General features: G+C 38.0%; 1 protein-coding gene across 1 annotated transcript in view; it reads left to right on the top strand.

The window, feature by feature from the left end:
• The first annotated feature begins 785 nt into the window (after window positions 1-785).
• The window catches only part of RFLNA (refilin A), a 40259-nt gene continuing 18484 nt past the window's right edge, over window positions 786-22560 (top strand). Inside the window, exons 1-2 of the mRNA XM_075177134.1 lie at window positions 786-941; window positions 3641-3997. Of these exons, the coding sequence (XP_075033235.1) occupies window positions 3779-3997 (219 nt within the window). The 5' untranslated portion in view covers window positions 786-941; window positions 3641-3778. The remainder of the gene's footprint in view (window positions 942-3640; window positions 3998-22560) is intronic.

Genomic DNA, 22560 nt, shown 5'->3' with positions numbered 1-22560 from the left:
CATAAAAACGGACACACCTAACCACACAGCCATATTACTGCGCTATGGACAAGGAGGTCTTGGAAGTGTAAGAGCATAGTCATTGCTTTGTTTTGGTTTTTCTCCCTTTTCTCCACTTTTTGCTTTATTTCTGCATTTTGTTTATTGCTTTGTTTTCATTCAAATGAATAAGAATAGCAAATTTAACGCCAAGAACTAGGAACACAGGCAAATGAAAAATAAATGCAGAACACAAACAAAACAACTAAGTAAAATAAAAAACAAGTGTGTACTGCATTATAGACTAAGCTGCCACATTGTATTTTGTTCAAAAAGGCACAAATCATTTATGAGAAACATGCTAGAGAATGCAAGATGTACACATAGATAGATAGATATATAGATAGATAGATATATAGAGTGAGTACATATAGACTGGCACTCACAGGACTTGTTTAATACAAAATGCCATTTTTGTATTTAAGAAAACCTGTGTCTATCTCACTATAATTAATTTTCTATAGCGAAGCATTAGTGATTTTACTCAATGTAATACTCTACACACAAACACACATTATTCATGCCTATGTTTTGTAATACTCAGGATGTGTTTCACACTGCCTGTGGCTATGAATATATGAAATATAGGTGCAGCGAGACACAAGGTGGCCTCTCTTCAGTCGCCAGTCCGCCTTCAGCTGGTGACAGTCTGCTTTCCTACAACCCTGTTTGACATTTGCAGATCAGCTGTGTGCTTTTCCCTCCACCTCTGTCCCTCCCTCCACTGCTTTGAATGAGAAAAAAAAATAATAGGCAGCTCTGTGTGCTGGATGGGCTGGATTCCCTCCAGATCTCAGTGGATCAGCTCAAGGGAGCATTCGTTTCCAGCTCAAAACTTAGCAAGGCTGCAGTGTCCCCCTGGAAAGATCTACATGATCAATGCAGTGACGAGCTTGGACCTTGTAAGTGTATTCTATCCTCTTTGCTGCTGACCATCCCCTTCTTGTGGGACTGAATTCACAACTTTCTACTAAGCCTGTGCAAGTAATTGTAACAACTGCCGCTTGCTTGCTGATTGTATCAATGCCTCGCCTGTCACCCTCAGCCTGGAAGATGTTATGAATAAGGCAAGCTGCTTGTAGGTTGGAGATGAGAATTCATAAATGTATGTGTTGTCTCAAGTCTGATCAGGTATATCAGCCCTCAGTTTTGTCAGTCCCTTGTGTAGCTTTACTGTATGCCTTATTCCCCCACTTGATAAGTGATTTAGTTTTAAAAGCACAATGATGATAGCAGTGACAGGGTTAAATTGTTGTAACCTATTATTGTTTTATTAGATGGTATTACTATTTTTCCCAGGCACCTATGACAGTTTGTTCTCTTCATGGCAGCAATGTGAGCTCTGATCCGATTAAGGAAACAGTTAAATATGTAAGGGTTATGATAGATGTATAGAGATATGATAGATCTATAAGTAACCACTGCCTTACACTGATCACAAGGTAAGGCTGCACACCTTTCTCCTGTTGTACCACATCTCAAACACCTCTGGAGCAGAATGAGTTAAGCAATGGATACAGGGATATTCTGTTTCATATGGTTTGAAATGATGTAAAAGCAGTTTGTGTTAAAGAGTAGAATGGGGGCATTGATCCCGGGCTGGAATTCCCATTTGGTATACCTATGTTTACAGTACAGTGCCTCCCTAACATTGCACAAGCTCAGGTTACTGAACGTTGAGATATTATACCAAGTTAACCTCTTACTAGCCTGGTAGCAGAAAAGCCAACTTGTGTAGCCTCTAACGATATAAGCAATAAGGCACATTCCAAGAGTGATCATTGCTGGTCATTTTATAATATATTTCTGCTGAAATCCCAAAATACAGTGTGTCAGTTACCATCCACAATAGATAGAAACGTATCAATGCATTGGTGTGACAGCAGCACATATTGTATGTTACTTTTAGGCACAGATTGGACTGTTCTCTGCTATGTAAAACAAGCCAGTCTGTATCATTTTGGTTAAAACTAATCTATTGAATACACGTATATCCCGCCAGCAAACTTGCAATTCAATCAGTCAGAGCAGAGTTGCTGGCTACAATGACAGGAACTATCACCTCTATTTGGGTGATATGAGGAATTAGTAGGCAATGCATAAGAGACTGCTTATATTAAGTATATGGATATATATAGCATTTAAACTTAAAAATAATACATGAAATATATTTTAATAGAGTTTGTGTATGCATGTGTTTGTATATGGTTTTCAGATTATCTATTAAAGGGACATGTTGTTTAGTTCACTATTAAATATGGTATATCAATGTAAACACACAACGGCAAAGTCATACATGCTCTGAAGTGCAACTGAACAAGTTAAACAGTTAAGACAAGAATGTATCCCACACACCCACCAAGATCTTCTCTATTTCCGTAACAGTACCCAACACTACCACAGACAAATTACAATCTGCTAATCTAACCAGTGTCTAAAATACATAAATATATAACTGTACTAGCTGTATTTACTAATATGCTGCCATGCAGCTGAGCCCATACAGGCAGACTTGTATGACAGGTAGACCTAGGGTGGCATATGAAGCACTGTTTTGAAGACAGCTGATAAGAATCCTTTATGTAAAGCCATTTATTTTCTTTTTTAATATTTGCCATAGTCACATTTCTGCAATTACAAGTATGTAGTATGTGGCGCTGGCTTTTGTTGGATGAGCATGGAGTGTATACAATTATCCATTGTACCCTGGGCAAAAGAAGCTGAATTTGGGGTCCCCTATGCTGCTGTCCCACCGCTGGCTGCGGTCATTTGGGTGTAGCTTGGGTAAGTTGCCATAGAAGAAAAAATAAGTGTTTATCAAATGCAAAAGCAATGTGTTACTTGGTAGAGAATAGAGATAACAAAACAACAACAACAACAACAACAACAACAACAACAACAATAAGACAGACTGATGTGCTTCTCATCCAGCTTAACTCACAGCAAAGTACAAGGAAGAACAATTGTTCCAAATGTCTTTTTCTAAGCTCACTTACTGTATATACATACATACACATATTAGTCTTTAATGCATTGAAAATAAATATACACAGTTAGAACTGCAGAGCAAAGGAGCAGTGCATTATATTCTACCCCAATATCTGCCCTGTAGGGTTTCTGGCTCTTGCTTTGCTTTAAGGCTGTACAAATACCAGGAGCCAGAAAAAACATTTATGGCATGTTGTGTTTTGCGTATTTTTATATGGCTAAAGAAAATCTCTTTGAATGCACTGCTTCCTCCCCAGTGTCTTCTACATAGCTGTGACAGCCAATGTCATACAACTTTGACTAGAAGAATTCAAAGAAATGAATCCTAATAAATTTGAACTTTTCCCTAGATACTAGTTCAGAGAAGCAGCTTATTTTCATGTTGGAAACGGGATCAGTTGGTTGCAGAGCAGACAACAAAACGTTTATAGGCATTTAGAGAAACAGTATTCCCAGTGACATAAGTGGTGTGCTACCACTATTACCGAGTGAAATCATATGGTATTGTTTTACAGAGCATTGCCAGCTCCTATAGCTCTGAAACATGTACATAAACAATCGTGGTGTTGGTATTGTATCTCCCTTATTAATGTTAATTTATTCCTAATCCCAGGACCTGATCTAAAAGGGGCTCTGCATGTGCACAGGAGGAGGCTCCTAGAATTCTATGTGACCTGTGAATCGAACGTGGGGAAGAAATAAACAGCCAACGGATCAAGTTTTCTAGGAGTTGGCCGAGGCTCTGCCAGACATGGTAGGTCATCTGAATTTACAAGGGATGGAAGACAGTTTAAAGGACAAAAATCGGGAAGGTTTATTGGACAGTCCGGATTCTGGCCTCCCACCGAGCCCCAGTCCACCTTTCTTCTCAATTTCTCCTGGCATTTCTGAGGGCAGAGCTGAAGGCAACACCACACCAACACATTACCAAGGATATGCCCACAGGAAGGAAGTTAAAGAGGGCAAAGTGGTATGTAGTTTATTTCTGATTTTATAACTAGATTGTTTATTTGATCACACTTGCATTCCTCTAATCTTCCCAAATTCTTGGCATGTCTTGTGTTAACTTGTTCGTGGCTTTTAGCTTGTATTCTATTGTGTTTACACCCTATAAGAGCATGTTAATGATGACAGGGTGGGGTTTCATGTACAGCCTAAAATGCACTTGAGGCTTTCATGAAAAAAATAAATGGTTTACTAATCCATCTAATTTTGGTGCTATTACTTCACAAAGTAATAAGAAAACAAGTAAAATTCACTGAATCAATATTATGTTTCCACTAATTTACTAAATGGAATATTTCTATACATGTCTGAAACTCAGACTCCAGGAAATTTGTCTCATTGTGGTTATGCATGTGCCGCTATTTGTAAGCTGGCGTTTCCAGCTTCCATCGTATTCTTCCGGCTTATTGATCATTTGTCAGAGACATATGAATCTGTCCAATGGTGGAGAGGACACAGCAATGATATCTAGGTCTCTAGAGAGATAAATATAATAATAAACATTGTATATATCACTAGGAGACCAAATAATAATGACTAGACCTGGTTTACAAGTTGATCTGTACAGTACCTGGAAAACATTTGTTACCACCTGTAATTCAAATAGTATATCTATATTTGCATATATTTCACTATATAACAATAATCCAGTGTTGAACTATTTAGGTGTAATGGGAGGTGTTTTATTACCCACATGTCCAGATATGGGTTTAAGAGGTGGGTATTATATTGCCTTGCCTTGTAAATATAATAGATTCTTTAAATGCTGGCAGGATACATTGTTTCACAACACTGGGGAGTGCATCCTGACATCGGCATCCAAAGACGACCATCTGCACCACCAAGATATTTTAGTAAAACGTTTGTATTCTCTCCTTGTAGAATTAGAGTAATATACTTAATGGCTTAGATTTGAAACAGTATTGAGTTTATTTTCTATGTTTTGAACATAAGTGTATTTAGTCAAATTGCTTCTGTGAGGGCTATTTAGCCAACATTGAATTTCTGTGCAATTTGGATTAAACACATCAACAAATGAAATATTTGCTTTCATTGTCTAGTTTGCTCTATACAGATAAAAGGGAAAAGAGAACGGGTTGGTAGCTGTGACTAAGTGTACTTTAAGTTAATACCACCATTTGCCTTTGTATGGAGTGGTAGGAAGAGTTAGCTTTTTGCTGTTACCATAATTGTTATTCTGTTGTGTTTTATTGTTACAGCTATATTAGAATTTTACCTTTTACAAAATATGGAATCAAGTACAGACTTCTCGATTTCATATTGCACCAGATTTGCACTACATTTACCTGTTCAACTAAGCATTTTTATGTTGGCATTACATATTCCCTTCATTATTATACTATTGTACTCAAGTGTCCTTATAGAGGAGTATGTGCTAATTTTGGTTAGGTAACAAACTGCATTAGCTAGATGGAAATATTGCAAAAGTCTTATTACCTATTATTGCTGGTTATCTATTTGCTCATAGCATTTCTTTTAATGTACAATATTACCTTAAAATACACTTGCCGTGTTTTTTAATGAGCCAGAATACATGAAAAGTTTAGGTTTGATCACTGCGTATATAGTAGAGTATAGCAAGAAGAAAATTAATAACATTCCTTTTATAAATACAAGGTAAACTTGACCATAAAGTCAGAGATTAAATCAGGTTTGTTTCTACAGCTGTTATGGACAAGACTGAAGATATGTGCCATACATTGTGGTATATCTGTGTGACCTGCCCCTGTTATTGGCAGCAGGGTCCTCTAGCAGTGAACTAGGTGGGTTTTAATAGTGTCTCGTTTAGAAGGATTTAGTTTTCATCATGTGAACATGTCAGTGTACAGTAAGAGAGACGTATGATTAACAGGAAAGTAACATAGATTAGTCATGACTAGAGATGAACTTCTCACATCCAGTAGTTTTTGTTTTCTTTGAAACATGCCAATTTTGTTTATTGTTCAGTTAGTCTAAACAATGATGTTCAATCCAGAAGTTTAAATTATTAACAAAATTTCCCTTTGCGTGTTATGGACAGACACACGATGAAGTATCTGACACATAGTACACTCACCTCCCACATAGTGGACACAAGTGGAGATGCAGGGTGAGTAATAAATCAGTAAGATGTCCCACTTTCATTGATGATCCCTATGACTCATTTTCCCACATTTCATTTTATGAAATAATCACAGGCCCTCTACCTGACCAAAATTACAAAACACACACATACATACACACACTATAATATATATATATATATATATATATATATATATATATATATATATAATTCTTTTTTTGTGTGTGCCTAGCACCAACAAAATATGATTTCTTTCTGTCTGAGCCTGTGGTGGGAAAGAAGATACTGAAAAGTGAGGTCTGGCAGATATCAGATGTTCCAACTTATATTGAGTCAGATCCAACAAACCCATCCACTGGGAGTGATTGCATACTTGAAATGTCGGTGCATTATCACCTATCATCCTTCATATGTAGACACTAATATTCTGCAGCTACAAACAGTCAGAATATAACAATAATAATAACAGCAAGTAACAAATCATACTAAATATCAGTCATACATAAAAACAGAAGAAGTACATACTAGGTTGACAGTGTAAGTGCAGACGTGAGACAGAGGATACAGAGGGCCCTGTTTAGGAGAGCTTACACCTATAGAACATCTAACAACCACATTTTGATACAATGAGAACCATTTGTATTAACAGCAATGTTTTCACATTGCATTCATTTTATATTGTGAAAGATAGATTGCACTTCCACTGTCTCTATAAATTTTAGGACAGTTTCATGAAAATATGAATATATGGAATTGTGTATTATGTATGACTGTCTCTACAAGGACCTTTTACACTAGCTAGGTGTCACTAACCTAGGTCTCATGGAGTTTTACTTCTTGCGCAATTCAAACAGTCTGGATCAGACTACCAGGGCTAGAGACAGGGGCAGAACCGTGAGCAGAGCAGGGGACCTCTGAGCATGCATGGTCCGACATGCTCTTCCTGGTAGCCACCCACCACTATTGTTACTTCCCTGGCTAGAGCTCACTGTCAGCTAGTCATGGTGTACAGCACAATGAGAATTGACAAGCTATTGAGGCAGAGGAAAAGAATCTACAGTTATAACAACGTCACAATTTAGACATTTATTTAAATAAAACAGAAACGCTTCTGCAAAATGTTATCTGCACATCATGACTAACAATATTAAACATAAATGTAAATTAAGCACAATTGGGATAATAGTCTCACATAAATAGAGTACAGGTAGTGCAAATGTTGTATTAGTTAGTTCACACATCAGTTTGGTTTCTGTGGCCAGTATTAAAAATTCAGCTGATCTGTACACCAGTCAGGACATATAAAACATGAATGTGCAGCTTCCAAATAAATGGGTTGCAAACCAAATGGTGCGTTGTTCTGCTGATCATTTCACAGTTGTTATATTACATTAGCACATGTTGAAAATCAGTTTGTACATGTGACTTTAGTTTAGTGGTCTGAAGTTGACGAAACAACTTTCAATTTCGTGATTTCAAAAGCAGAAACAAAAGATCCCCCTTGCAATATATAACCTTCTCCCTTATGAAAGAAGAAAATGTCAATATTATTTTATGACCCAGTTATACGGAGGCCAGCTGAACTATTTGTAGTCCAGTGTTGTGCTGTAAAGGAGTAGGCTGTAAATCATATAGGCTGTACAGGCTGTAAATCATTACACATTGGCCTTCTCTGTCCACTATCATCAGAAATAATTAAAAAAAAAAAAAAGGAAGAAATAGTAAGGTGCAAAGGAAAAGTATGTGTTCATGATGGCAAATACAGACAGATGATATTTTAATATAGTATAATTATATTTCCATCACTACTTTTGAGCATTATTATGCGCTGTGTTTACATGACTGTTAATGTCACTTAAATGCAAAAACCCATATAAAGGTTATGTACACTCAGTGACCACTTTATTACGTACACCTGCTCGTTAATGCAAATATCTAATCAGCCAATCATGTAGCAGCAACTCAATGCATGAAAGCATGCAGACATGGTCAAGAGGTTCCGTTATTGTTGAGACCAAATACCAGAATGGGAAATAAGAAATGTGATCTAAGCGACTTTAACTGTATTGTTGGTGCCAGACGGGACGACAGTGTCAGAAACTACTGATCTTGCACAACAGTCTCTAGAGTTTACATAGAATGGTACGCAAAACCATAGCCACAGTTCTGTGAGCAAAAGCACCTAGATAATGAGAGAGGTCTGAGGAGAATGGCCAGTTCAAGCTAACAGTAACTCAGATAAACATGCGTTACCATAGTGGTATGCAGAAGAGCATCTCTGAGCACAAAACATGAAGTGGATGGGTAAGAGCAGCTGAAGACCACACAGGATTCCACTCATGTCAGCTAAGAACAGGGAGCAGAGGCTACAATGGTCACAGACTCACCAAAACTGGTCAGTTGGAGGTAGGAAAAAACGTTGCCTGGTATCTCGGTTTCTGCTGCAATATGAAGATGGCAGGGTCAGAATTTGGCGTAAACAATATGAATCTATAGACCCATCCTTCCTTGAGTCAATGGTGCAGACTGGTTGTGATGGTGGTGGTTGGTGGTGATGTAATAGTGTGGGGAATGTTTTCTTGGCACACATTAGGCCTGTTAATACCAATTGAGCATCATTTAAATACCACAGCTTACCTGAGTATTGTTGTTGACCATGTGCATCCCTCTGTGGCCACAGTCTACCCATTTTGTAGTGGATACTTCCAGCAGGATAACGCGTCATGTGACAAAGCGCTACATCACATCAAGCTGGTTCCATGAACATGACAATAAGTCAGTGTACCCCAATGGCCTCCACGGTCACCTGCTCTCCTGGGGGTGGTGGTACCTACCCAGTACTAGAAAGGTATACCTAATAAAGATGCCGGCCACTAAGTGTGTGGGGCATATTCAATTGTCGCAGTTTTCCGCGGCGTTAAAACTATTACCGTTATTACGGTAATAGTTAGCTGGATTTCAGCTCGCGGCTCAGGGAGCTGCAAGCTGAAATCCAGCGAGAAAACTACCGTAATAACGTTTTTCCACGCACTATTACCGTTATTATGGTAATAGAGCGCAAGATTTTTGGCGTTTCCGTTGACAATTGAATATGCCCCTATATGTCACAATTCAATGTGATACATTTGTCATTTCTATTATGTAGTGCAGCTTTACTTTATAAATGTTTAAATACTGAGGGTTAATAGTATTGCTCAAATGAGCAAATCTGCCTAAGCCATAACAGAAATTAGCTGTTAGATATGTAGTGCCTGTTATGCAATGAAAGCAAATATCTCATTATTATGGTTTTCATACAGATTTACTCTTTCAAGTAATATTGTAAATATCCCTCGCTGGCATAAGCTATACAAAAGTGTTAACTAAAAAATTAACTAATTATGTCCCTCATGGTCTCTGTCTGTCCTCTGTAGCAGGTTACCATGTTTGGAGGGGCTTCTCTGTTTAAACAAGCAGAGAGTGACTGACAGCTAGGCAGGCTGACTTTGTGAATTGGAGGATTCATACATAGGGGCAGGGCCAGTGATATCACAGCAATTATCTTTACCTGTATGAGATCCCAATCAGACACTGTACTTAAGATGTTGGAGAAGCTTCAGCTGTCTGTAAGGGAGTGGGGAAAGTAGTACTTTACTTTTTAACAGAACTGCACTGGAATGTTAAGTTAACTCTGTATTTTACCCACATAGTTCTTATCTGATGTATTATGAGATTTAGTGGTCCGATAAGTTAAATATATATCTTTTTAAGTGAGAAAAAAACCTATTATGACTTTTGAGTGGACAAGTCACTAAGGTTGGATGCATTCTTACCGAGTTCTCCACTCTCTCCCTAAATCTGCAGTCATAATACCCTTCTGATCCGCCAGACAGACACAAAAGTGCAGGCCATTAATTGGGGAATAAGGGTAGGGAAGTGTGCCAACATCTACACCGGCTTCTGGCACTCTACAAATAGATCTGGATATTGTGGTTCAGTTTTGCAACTGAACATTTATCTCCAGTGTATATTATATAATTTGCTATACCATTACTGTGGCTTACCTTGCAGCTTCTCATTGCCCAAATACACATGAATATGAGACTTTGGATGCAACATATTAAAAAGTGTTTATAATCCACTGGATAATTTTCAGACTCCGTCCATAAATGATAGTGAAGGTAACTAACTACCTGTGTGTGAGACATAATTTTGTAAAGTCCTAGTTACATAGTTGACCGTTGGAAAACTGTAAGCTGAAGAGAACATCCACCGCAAGTTCAAGTACCCTAAAATGAACCAAGGCAACACTGTACATCAACATTTCAATTATCCACACTCATGTTTCAGCCTAAGCAACTTATTGGTTCAAATGTTTTAGTATGGGACTTGCAACTGCAATGTACTTTTGGACATTGTGCTTTTCATTGCTCCAAACGCGAAAATTGACTTTTCAAGGCAAGATGTACTAGAGTGAGTATATACTACACACAGGCAACAGCGTTGACATTATTCTTCATAATTGCTCCAAAAGAAAGCAGGGATTAGTAGTGGTATACAAATTTATGGTTTTCTTATTTTTTTCATTGCTCTGGTTTTCCTCACTATATTCTACTCTCTTATTTTTGATTGCTTGCTAGCCTTGGTCTTGCTTTATCCCCAGACATTACAAGCGCACCCTTGCAAGATATATCACCTTTGGTTTTAGCAAAAATGTGAGATAAGTACTTATGTACATTTATATAGGTTTACACAATAGATAAGCATAAGTAAAGGATGTCATTTTAACATCCCCAATTACGTCTCTCTAAACATAATGTTTAGACAGACATAGTTGTGGAAGTTTTTTGATATGGACAAATATTTTGGTACAATCTCTAGCAGCAGGATGGGTAAGACTAAATAAATCGCCTCTCGGCCGTTTGGCTAAGATCAGGTGTAGATGCCCATGTACGTAGTAGGGGCTTAAAGGCGCCTCCTGTAGGCAAGGGCCATCGCCTTATCCTATGACTAAGAGCCTGGGGGTGTCTGGAGCCCGAGGTGCTGACGTGCCCCCCGCCTCCCGGTTAGAGAGAGAGTGCCTGAAAATCCACTGGTGATTGGGAACCTGCGGCACCTTCACTGTGAAAAGATTATGTCACAAGCACTGAGCACTTTTAACCTCCTCTCATTAATTATTATTAGAGATGTTCACTCACCCCCGTGTTTTGGTTTTGGCTTTGAATCTGGATTAACTTCGTGTTTTGGATTTGGTTTTTTTGGGGGGATTTTTTTTTGTTGCTAAAATCACATAATTTGGGTTGTTTTTTTTAATCCCTACATTATTATTAACCTCAATAACATTAATTTACAATGATTTCCAGTCAATTTTTGTCAAGTGACAAGAACACTGCTACTCCTCCTGTTTCTATGTGAGCAATGGCACTGGATCTCCTGGAGAGGGAGGTACTTATGGAATCCAAACAATCCCACAAGATCCGACAACGCAACAATTACGTTTTGCCTCGATTCAGATCTGAGGACGCGCTAAAGTAACGAGCCGGCTTGCGAGCCTACTCGGATGCCCTAAGCTTGGATGGGCTCAGTTTTCAGAAAACCGAGCCTGAGCATCTCTAATTATTATCTCTTAGTCCTAGCCTTTTGGTTGGACCAGAAAAAAAATTAAACCCACCAGCCATTAAGCTGGGGCCTGCGGGCAATTATTTCTTTATTTAGAGAAACATAGCACTTATCACTGTGCACTTTTTAATGTTTTTTGCTTGCTTGTGGAATATCACGATTTTTGGAGGGGTTTGGCTCTAGACCCTTATGGGTGACCTTCTCCCCGAGTCATCTGAGGGGGGAGTTGAAGAACCAGTCCACCGGTGGAAGCTTCGGCCAGCCTTGGGGTAAAGGAGACCGCTCGAGCCTTATGTTGGAGGTAGTCCTTAAGACCCTTGCCTCCTAAGATGCCTTTTGGCTCTGGAAGTTGGGAATGTAAAGGGGCTCTCCTTATCCTTGGAGGGCCCAAACATCTCTTTTTTCCGTCTATGGGGCCATCTGGCTCCTGAGGGATGGGGAGGAATGGGGCCCTTTCCTTTTTGGGATCGGCACAATAACCTAATATTTATAGATATCACTAACAATATTAAAGGAGTAGATACTTGCAAAGAGACCTAACCAATCTCCTAGTAGTCAACACAACTTAAAAGCCCATAATATTCAAACAAGCAGATATACTGGACCCAGAATGTACTATAAATAATGATGGGCCGAAACCGATCATAACTAAATTCTTAAACTTTAGAGATAAGCAATCCATTCTGATATTGTAAAGGAAAATAAGCAATCTAATTATAAAAAAAAAACAACTTAATTTTCCAAAATTTCTCCCCTTACGTGTCTCAAAACTGGGGGTTTCTCCTTTATGTAAACCATGTCCCAACCATGGCCTTATCTGTGAGGAGTTTGTATGTTATCCCCGTTTTTGCGTGGGTTTCCTCCTCCCGGGTGCTCCGGCTTCCTCCCACACTCCAAAAACATACTGGTAGGTTAATTGGCTGCTAACAAATTAACCCTAGTCTGTGTCTCTCTGTCTGTCTGTCTGTCTGTGTGTGTGTGTGTGTGTGTGTGTGTGTGTGTGTTAGGGAATTTAGAATGTAAGCCCCAATGGGGCAGGGATTGATGTAAGTGAGTTCTCTGTACAGGACTGCGGAATTTGTGGCGCTATATAAATAAATGATTATGATGTCCTCCTATACATTGCTGAGCTCAGAATTATACATAATGGACACTCTCTTATATTTGATGAGCCAGGTAAATCTAGGGACTATATCGAATGACGTACCAAATGAAATGTCTCATAGGGCACTACACAGATAAATATATTGTTTACATCAGTCGGATACAGAGATGCTAGTTATTACATTTATTCTTTGTTTTTACTGCTCAAACATGTTTGTTTATGTTGACATTCAAATTCTAATGGAAAAATCTAATCTGTTATTGCTTAATTTGTTGATCCAATTTGCAAGTTATATCATAAGTGACACAAACTTGTAGGGACTATGTTTTGTTTATGGTTGGAAAATGTAGAAAAGCAGAGGAGAAGGAGCACTCTTATACTATTATGGACTCATGGATATAGGACTGCACCACTGCTCCATATTGGAAACTTTTTAGTAGAAGTTTGCAATATACTATATATGACTCAAATATACAAGGGAGATATATCCTATTAGATTTCCATTTCCTGTTGAATAAATATTTTTAAATCAAACAAGAGAAATCAATAGTTATGTCGCTAGGCCCAACATCCCAACCAACCTGGAGTAAATCTTAAACTTTCCTGGGCCATTAAATCTTTAACATGTGTACAAATCCAATTGCCAAAAAACATTCACCACTTATACACTTTTAATATCAGACATGTATTCAAAGCTACAATAGAAAAAAAAATTTTTTTTTCTAGAAAACAAATTAAGATTAGACAAGCTTTACTATTATGTAATAATATTAAAGACTGTATACATACATTCATACATTCATAAACTCTAGCATTACATCAACCCCAACACTATGTAAGTACAGAGATTAAGCCGTTATCATCACTAGATTGGTCGAACACTTTGGACATGATGTCAGTTGAAACTTTGACAGGTAAAATAACTATTTCTGCTCATTATAGAATGATATCACTTGATCATTTAAGATTAGTTAACATCAAGACCAAAGTGGACTGGACGGCCTTCTCCTTCAACTCTAGTCTTGATTTTAACTTGTATTTATTAAGTTGAAGAGCACCCCTCATAAGAATTAAAGAAATATTGTAATATCGAATGGTTATGAATTGTTTTAGACATCAGATGAGGTGAGTTCTAACCTGGTGCGGGCCTAAAATCCTTTTATTCATCCTTTACTCACTTCCATTTTTTTGGAAGACTTTCCCCATGTAACAATAGACAAGATCCTTAAAACATTATCATATTCCATATTTGCTTTAACAGCCAGTATATATAGAGAGAGGATTTACAACATATATAAAGAGTGCCTCATTTTCACATTGCATGTGGGAATCCCCCTTATCCAAGGTTTCTGAAAACAAGTCCAACAATTTGCAACTTTTCATTTACTGAACTATGTTCCCTTAATGGACAATTCTAAGAGTGAACACTACACATTCAAGATTGACTAGATGGAGCAAAGATGTATTTCTGATTACGTGGATTGAAGCTGCCCCTCCAGCAATATACTCTTATTTATGAATACACTTTTCTATGCCTTTCAGAGGGATAGCATGGAACCTTCTTTACATGAAGAAACACATTCTAGTCTTTTTGAACCAAGAATTTACACTAGTGTTAAAAAACAGCACTTTGTGTGAGATCAGGACTATTAACGACAATCTTCAAATTTTGATGTGTTGTTGACATACTTACACATTAATGTTTCTAGTCATACATAGAAATTAATTACCACACCTAAGAATAAGATTTACTGACCTGCTTATATGTTCACCTTAATTCTGAACCAAGTAATGGGCCTCGGTCATTAAGGAGAACAAAGTCAAAAAGAGGAATAACTTTGCACCTGGGCAAAACCATGTTGCATTGGAGGGTGAGGTAAGTTTAAAATGTGGGGACAGGTTTATAGTTAGGGTAATGCATGTCCTAGATCAACTTTAAATTTAAGTGTAAAATTAAAGTTATCAAGTATTTGTGTGCTCCATGACAAAAAAGCTAGTATTTTCTTTCTGTGCAAAATAATGAACTAATTTGCACCCCTTGTATTGCAACATGGTTTGTCCAGGATCAAATTTACTCCATTATTTTTGCCTTGCTCTCCTTAATGATTCAGGCCTAATATGTATTTATCTTAATGTACACTATTTGCTCTACTAAAAAGAAGTTTAAAAAAGCATGTCTGTTGGATCTGCCCTTAATACTGTGTGCAAAGGAGGAGACAGGGTGGGAGGGGCTACATTTTTACTTGTATAAGAATCTCAGTCACAGGAATATTTTTCAATGACTTGTGCAGCAGTGCTTAATATGAGCTTTATGTACCATATATGGAGACAAATTTAGGGTTGGACACAAGCGTGAGTACAGTATTGGATCACAGGATAAAGCAAGACCAGGGCTAGAAAATAATGAAAAATAACAACGTATAATAGAGGGAGGAAATCCAGAGCAATGAAATAAAGAAAAACAGAAATTCCTATACCAACTACCAATCCCTGCTTTCTTTTGGAGCAATTATAACTAATATTCAACACTGTTGCCTGTGTACGGTGTATACTCAGTCAGGTACATCTTGCCCTGAAAAGTAAATTTTCAAGCTTATGGCAATGAAAAGCAAAATGTCTCAAAGTAGATTGTAGCTGCAAGTCACAGAATGCAACATTTAAATCGATACGTTGCTAGGCTGAAGCTTCATATGAACGTAACACATCTTACAATTTAAATTTTAACTGTAATAAGACTCAAAGGGGGGTATTCAATTGTTTCTTTTAACGCGCTAAAACAAAAAAAAACGAGCGCTCTAAAAATATTACCGTTAATACGGTAATTACTCGCTAAATTTCATCTCGCAGCTCCCTGAGCAGCGAGCTGAAATTCAGCCCGCTGGCAGCGAGTAAGTACCGTATTAACTGTTTACGCGCGCAAAATTACAGTATAATATGAAGTTTTTTTAGAGCGCTCGTTTTTGTTTTTGTTTTAGCGCGTTAAAAGAAACAATTGAATACCCCCCATAGGGGCATATTCAATTCTCTGCGGTTTCCACCGCGAAAAAACTATTACCGGAATTACGGTAATAGTAAGCCGGATTTCAGCTCGCAGCTCCCTGAGCCGCGAGCTGAAATCCAGCAAGAAAAGTACCGTAATAACGGTATTTACGCGCACTATTACCGTAATGACGGCAGTAACGCCAAGAATTGAATATGCCCCATAATGTCAGTTGTTGGTAACAGCTTTACTTTAGTGACAACTGGGAACATTGTTGGGGGTAAATTACAGCAGCTGAGCCTGAGTGCAACTACTGCACAACACTTATGTTCCTTGTCCCTTCTCATTAAACACTTATCCCTATAGTGTAATTGAACAAAACAGGGCAGAAATGTTGCAAATAACCTGTATTTATTAACGTGTCAGGTTTGTTATTTCCAAACTTCCAATTCCATTGCTTTGCAGCATTCACATCTATACCGTTCCTTCTTACAGTAATGCTTAAACATCCACCCTGTCACTCATGTAAGCGCAGACCAAAAACCTAAATATACCTCAGTTGTGTATGAGTCGGTACACAAGTCTGTATTTTAAGTAGAGATGGGCGGGTCCGGTTCTCCGAGAACCGAACCCACCCGAACTTTGGGTATCCGAGTACCGAGCTGAGCAGCTCGGTACTCTCCCGCCCATTCCGAATCCAAATCGAGGCCGAACGTCATTGTGACGTCGTCGGATCTCGGGGCTCGGTTCTCGCGATACTTCAACTTTATAAATACACGCCTCCACAGCAATCCATCGCCATTTGACAGAGGGAGAGAGCAGGGTGTAGTCATAGGCTAATTAGAGCAGGGACAGAGAATACAATATTGTTCTTGCAATTGCTCTAACCAAAATCGCTAGTGCAGAGAGGAGGATAGAGGTTTATTATTTTTTTCTTCATATTTGGCACTCCCCAGCGCTTTTGGGGTGTCCCCCATAATTGTGCATAAATATTTCTGGCTGTCAAAAGTCATATCTGTCAGCAGTATCTACTAAATAATTTTTAGCACTCCTCAGTGCTTTTGGGGTGTCCTCCCTAATTGTGCATTAATATTTCTGGCTGTCAAAAGTCATATCTGTCAGCAGTATCTACTAAATAATTTTTAGCACTCCTCAGTGCTTTTGGGGTGTCCTCCCTAATTGTGCATAAATATTTCTGGCTGTCAAAAGTCATATCTGTCAGCAGTATCTACTAAATAATTTTTAGCACTCCTCAGTGCTTTTGGGGTGTACTCCCTAATTGTGCATTAATATTTCTGGCTGTCAAAAGTCATATCTGTCAGCAGTATCTACCAAATAATTTTTAGCACTCCCCAGTGGTTTGCGCTCAGAATGGATTCAAAGCAGTCCACATATGATCTGAATGAGCAACCAGGTTCTGTCACCAGTCCTGATGTTAGTGTTCCCAGTACGTCATCTGGCCAAGGCGATGTCAAACAACAGAGTGTTTTCAAATTAGTGCAAAAAACAAAAACCCCAAAAAAATTTACTGTATTGAAGCGAAAAAGAAGTGTAACTGAGCAAAAGTTGTGACGATAAAATAAAAATTGCAAGCATGCCATTCTACACACGCAGTGGCAAAGAGAGAATGAGGCCTTCACCTTTGGCTATTAGTGGCAGATCCCAAAAATTTACCCAGCCTACAATTGGTGCACAACTACTGTTACGCGTCAAAGCCCAGCTGCAAGATAACAGTGAGGCATTACAGGAGAATATTTGCTCTGATTCACAAATGACAACAATCCCTGTGGAGAGTCCATCCAACAGTAGGATGTCTAATCGTGAGCATTCTTCTGATGTGTGCCTTAATAGCCCGAGTGTAGCCGTTGATACCCAAATTGAGGATGCCACTTTGGAATTAGAAGAGGATGAGGGGGAGATTTGTGTAGGCGACGAGGGCGCTAATGATGATGTTGATGATTATGATGCAGACAGATACCAAATTGCCTTTCTCAATTTCTATTTATATTCTAGATTATATAACGGCTGAATAGTTTTCTATTTTACTCCTAGTGGAGAGAGGATCTGATGCAGACAGATACCAAACTGCCTTTGTCCATTTCAATTTATATTGTACAGTATATAACGGCTGAATTTATTAGTATTTTATACAAGTGGAGGGGAGCCTAGAGAGACAGAAACCAAACTGGCTTTCTCCATGTCAATTAATATTGTACAGTCTATAATGGCTGAATTTTTGTTTTTTTTAAAAAAGTGGAGGGGGGTCTATAGAGACAGAAAGCAAACTGTCTTTTTCCATTTCTTTACATATTTAACTATAAGTGTAGGGTGTAATATACATCCAAAGACGATGGCTGCATTGCCAATATGCATAGATGGAGAGGAAGACAATCTGTTTTGTGTGTAGAATAAATGAAGGCCTACCAACGAAGAATTAAAATTAAAAAATAGCAAAACAAAACCAAACAAAACCAAAACCAAAACACGCAATGGCGGTTTTGCAAAACCAAAACCAAAACCAAAACACGACGGTAATCCAGATCCAAAACCGAATCCAAAACCAAAACACGGGGGTCAGTGACCATCTCTAATTTTAAGTTGCATTCATCTTTAGGTGCCTGTATCGTTATGTCTAATGGGATTTTCCAAATAAAAATAATTATTGTCCAAACATCCCACCTATTTATGACACCTCTAATGCTTTTGAATGCGAGTCCTTGTATCTAGCGCTGATGTGTGCAGACACTACACCAGTTCAGCCGCTGGCCCCCAGCCCAAGTGAAAACTATTTGTCGGGTCTTAAGTCTGTATTTCCATTCAGCTCTAATCCTTTCATTGTACACTGTGTGTTATCACTCATGGCCCACTATATACACTTCAGTTCTACACCAAAATGTGGGAAACATAAGCTGTGAGTAAGTTACATAAGTGGTCAATGAATAAAATGTAATATATGCCTCTATAACTACAATTATTGGTAGACTTTTTAAGTACAAGTCTACCAGTGACTACAGGAATGCTATTATCCTGTTGTGGTGCTTTATACAGTATTTCTACATCTTTCTTTATGTATTTCTCTGTACTTCTCTCCCATGTGTCTGTCATCTAATACTTGCTTCATGTAAAAATACATCCACACTCACTTGCACTGCAATAACTCATGTGATAATCCAATTACACTTACACAAACATACCTGCCCCCAGTCTCTCCTGTTAAATGGAAATCAGGATAGCAATAATAGAAATTGAAAAACAGGTTGGTATAACCAGCTTAAGGATATCAATAGGGTCAGTATAAAGGGATTTAGAGTGGGTTACAGTAGTAAAAGGGTACCACTGAGATCAGTATTATTGAGTCCCTTTCTTTCTAGGCCATCAGAATGATTTAGACAAATTGGACAGTTGGATGGGGAAATAGCAGATGAACTTCAATGTAGATAAATATAAAGTTATGCACTTGGGCCATGGTAACAATTATGCTACTTATACTGTAAAGGGGAAAAAAAATAGAGAAATATGTGGCAGGCAGCAGCAGCACCAAAGCCAATTGAAACTTAATAAAAATAAAATAAGATAAATACATAAATCACTTTTAAGACCTCATTTTGAATATGGGGTAAGGTTTTGGACACCTATAAGAAGCATAATGAGAATTGAAATGGGTTCACAGACAGGCATCCCTATTAATTAAAGGAATGGAGACGTTAAATGAAACGTAACTTTGGGCCGCTAAACGATGCAGAAAAAATATTTGTAGAAGATAAAGAAAAAAGTGGTCTTTAAATATATATTTACATCTATATTCACTTATTCATCTATATTTATAAAGGAGGAAAACATGCCAGGAAATATGCTATGTGGTAAAAGCCAAAGAACACCAGTAAATGTTACATATCCCACACACTGGATGAGTTACTGTTTCGCCCTGGCAAGGTTAAGACAGATCAAGCGCTCAGCCTAGATGGTATCCACCCACTGGTGCTAAAGGAACTAAGTTTGGCAATTGATACACCACTCTTTCCTAAATTTATGAACTCTCTCATAAATGGGACCGTGCACAAAATTGATGGAAATCAAGTATGGTTCCAATCTTTTAAAAGCAACAAAATAGTAACCAAGAAATAAGAGACCCGTGGGTAAATTATTTAAAGCAGGATAACTTGTTACAGAAAGAATTAGACATAACGGTAAACAGGGCTGGCAATTTTATTGTTGATGTGTGTTGGTTTATGCACTTAGACCATGGTAATAATGACACTAATTATACATTCAATTAAATATAAGGATTTAGGAATACTACTTGAAAGAAACATGAATAGGAACACACAATGCCAGCCAGTGTCCGCAAACACAACTAAAATCCTCAGAAGCATAAAAAGAGGGATAAGTGCATGTAATGAAAACATAATATTCCCATTATATAAGTCACTAGTTAAACCTCACCCTGTATATAGGGTACAGTTTTGGACACCTCATTAAGAAAAGAACATACATCATGTAAAAAAATAGCACATATGGGAACTCAAAAGTGTTCAGAGGCAGACTCATTCACAAAAACAGTGGATTGGTTAATTATAAAGAGAGGTTCTTAAGACAAGGGGGCAAGTTTATCAAGCTGCCAGTGTGGAGATGTTGCCAATAGCGACCAATCACATTCTAGCTATAATTTATTTAGTACATTCTACAAAATGAAAGCTAGATTCTGATTGGTTGCTATTGGCGTATATCCACTTTTTCAAATTCGCAGCTTGATAAAATTACCCCAAGATGTATTATTTATCATTATTTTGGAAGATAAGGTACCTTAGACGTGACCGTAGTAATATATAAAATTACACTATTGGACATTGAAATACGCCAGAGAACTTACATATACACCTGAAAAAAAATCCAGTATCTAAATGTGCTGGCATGGTTAAAGTGGATGGTACCCTGACCCCACATGTAGCAAAAGTCCCTCCCCTTGAAGTCCAACTCTAACCCCCCCCCCCCCCTCCTTCCCATGCTTCTCCCCTTATTCTAAAATCAGGAACCACCTGAAGCTGTATGGGACTTCTCAGGACTCATCCCAATCAACTCCATAGGGCTCTTCTTTGTTGATCTATGGAGGACAGGACAAACTGATCTCTTTCACTGTTAGGTATTGCTCCCAGTGACTTCTCACTTTACATAATATAACTATACATATACTTTATTGAATATTGAAATAGGTAGAGAGAGTAATACACAGGAGCCTAATGAATCATGTGGTTGGTGTCAAACAATCGTTTTCTATGCCCACATATTACCAGGCCATGGAATGCAGCATACAGCAGAAGTTCAGAAAATCACTTTCTGGCACATAACATATAATGGAAAATTCTGAATTTAAGTCACCAAGAGTTTACAGAAATAAGTTTCTGAATGATGGGCTTCATAGGCTGGAATGTGCACTTGTGCTTTCCCTTTCCTTCTGTTTGTAATAAAGGGAGTATATACTTTACCATACTTTACTTTTAAACAAAGCTGTCATTGTTAATTTAAGCCTAGATCAAAGAAACCATTTATATTGCTAGTTCTCCTAATGCTTCATATTGCCAAATTCACCCTTATGGCAGGGCAGTGTTAAAAACACCACAGAATTGGAAACAGCAGTTAATTATGATTAATAAGCAGTATTTCCAGCAAGCCCATTGGGGCAGATTCTCCAGAATGGCTTATGTCACTGTCTGCGGCTACTTTCACCTCTGCTGCTATCTTGCTCTGTTATACCAAGTACACAAACCACAGTCACTAATAAATGGTAACACAGCTAGTTGGTAAACAGAAGCTGCAGCACAGAAAAGCAAATGATTATTTTATCCATGTAACTTTAATCCAAAGCTATTACCTCTGTCTGTACAGTCTGACGGAAAGAGTGTAAGCTCTGAATTCCACATATGAAGGATCATCTTACAGTGTCAATCTCTCTTTAAAGGAGATAGTTTAAATATGACAGGTGCTTCTGTGCCAGACCTCATGGAGCCGAATCCTTGTTTACAACCCTAGCTTAAAAATGCAATTTGATATAATCTGATGTCAGTGTTTGAGTTATTTATATATTTTATAGGGGTGGTAGAGCCATCCTGTATTGAAGCTTTCTTGACCTCACAAGTTTTAGGTATTCCATGTGATACATCAAACATATTGCAGAGAAAAGTGTTCACTCTGCACATATTGCCAGGTACAGAGATATTACAAGACCTCTGATGTGCATAATAAATATAAATATATATATATATATATATATATATATATATATATATATATATATATATATATATATATATATATACACACACACAAGTTAACCCGAGCATGATACTCATGCATTCTAGTCAAATCAAGCTACTTAAGGTGTTAAAAAGGTTTTTGTAATGCAATCATTTGTCTCCATCACCTCATTCTTCATCTTCATCGCCACATCCTTCATCAAGCTACTTAAGGTGTTAAAAACTCCCCACTGTCACCCCCGGCAACCACCAACCACTCCCAACTGTCACTTCTCCTTCAAGAAATATGTAGGTCAGTGTATAACTCTGCCCAGCAGGTGGCGCTGCAGCTTGGTTGTTTTTTTCACACACGCCACTAGGCATTTATATAGTAGATATAAAATTTGTTTAATTCAACACTGCCCTGGATCTGAGGAATTTATATGAAAACATTTTACTAATACCTAGGCAAACATTGTGGTGCTTGGTCACTATGGGGCTGCCGTGTCAGCTATGTATATGGAATATA

Source organism: Mixophyes fleayi, chromosome 1 (assembly GCF_038048845.1).
Source record: "Mixophyes fleayi isolate aMixFle1 chromosome 1, aMixFle1.hap1, whole genome shotgun sequence".
Lineage (NCBI taxonomy): Eukaryota > Metazoa > Chordata > Amphibia > Anura > Limnodynastidae > Mixophyes > Mixophyes fleayi.
The sequence above is the reverse complement of the archived record's forward strand: the minus strand, read 5'-3'. Positions and strand labels throughout refer to the sequence as shown.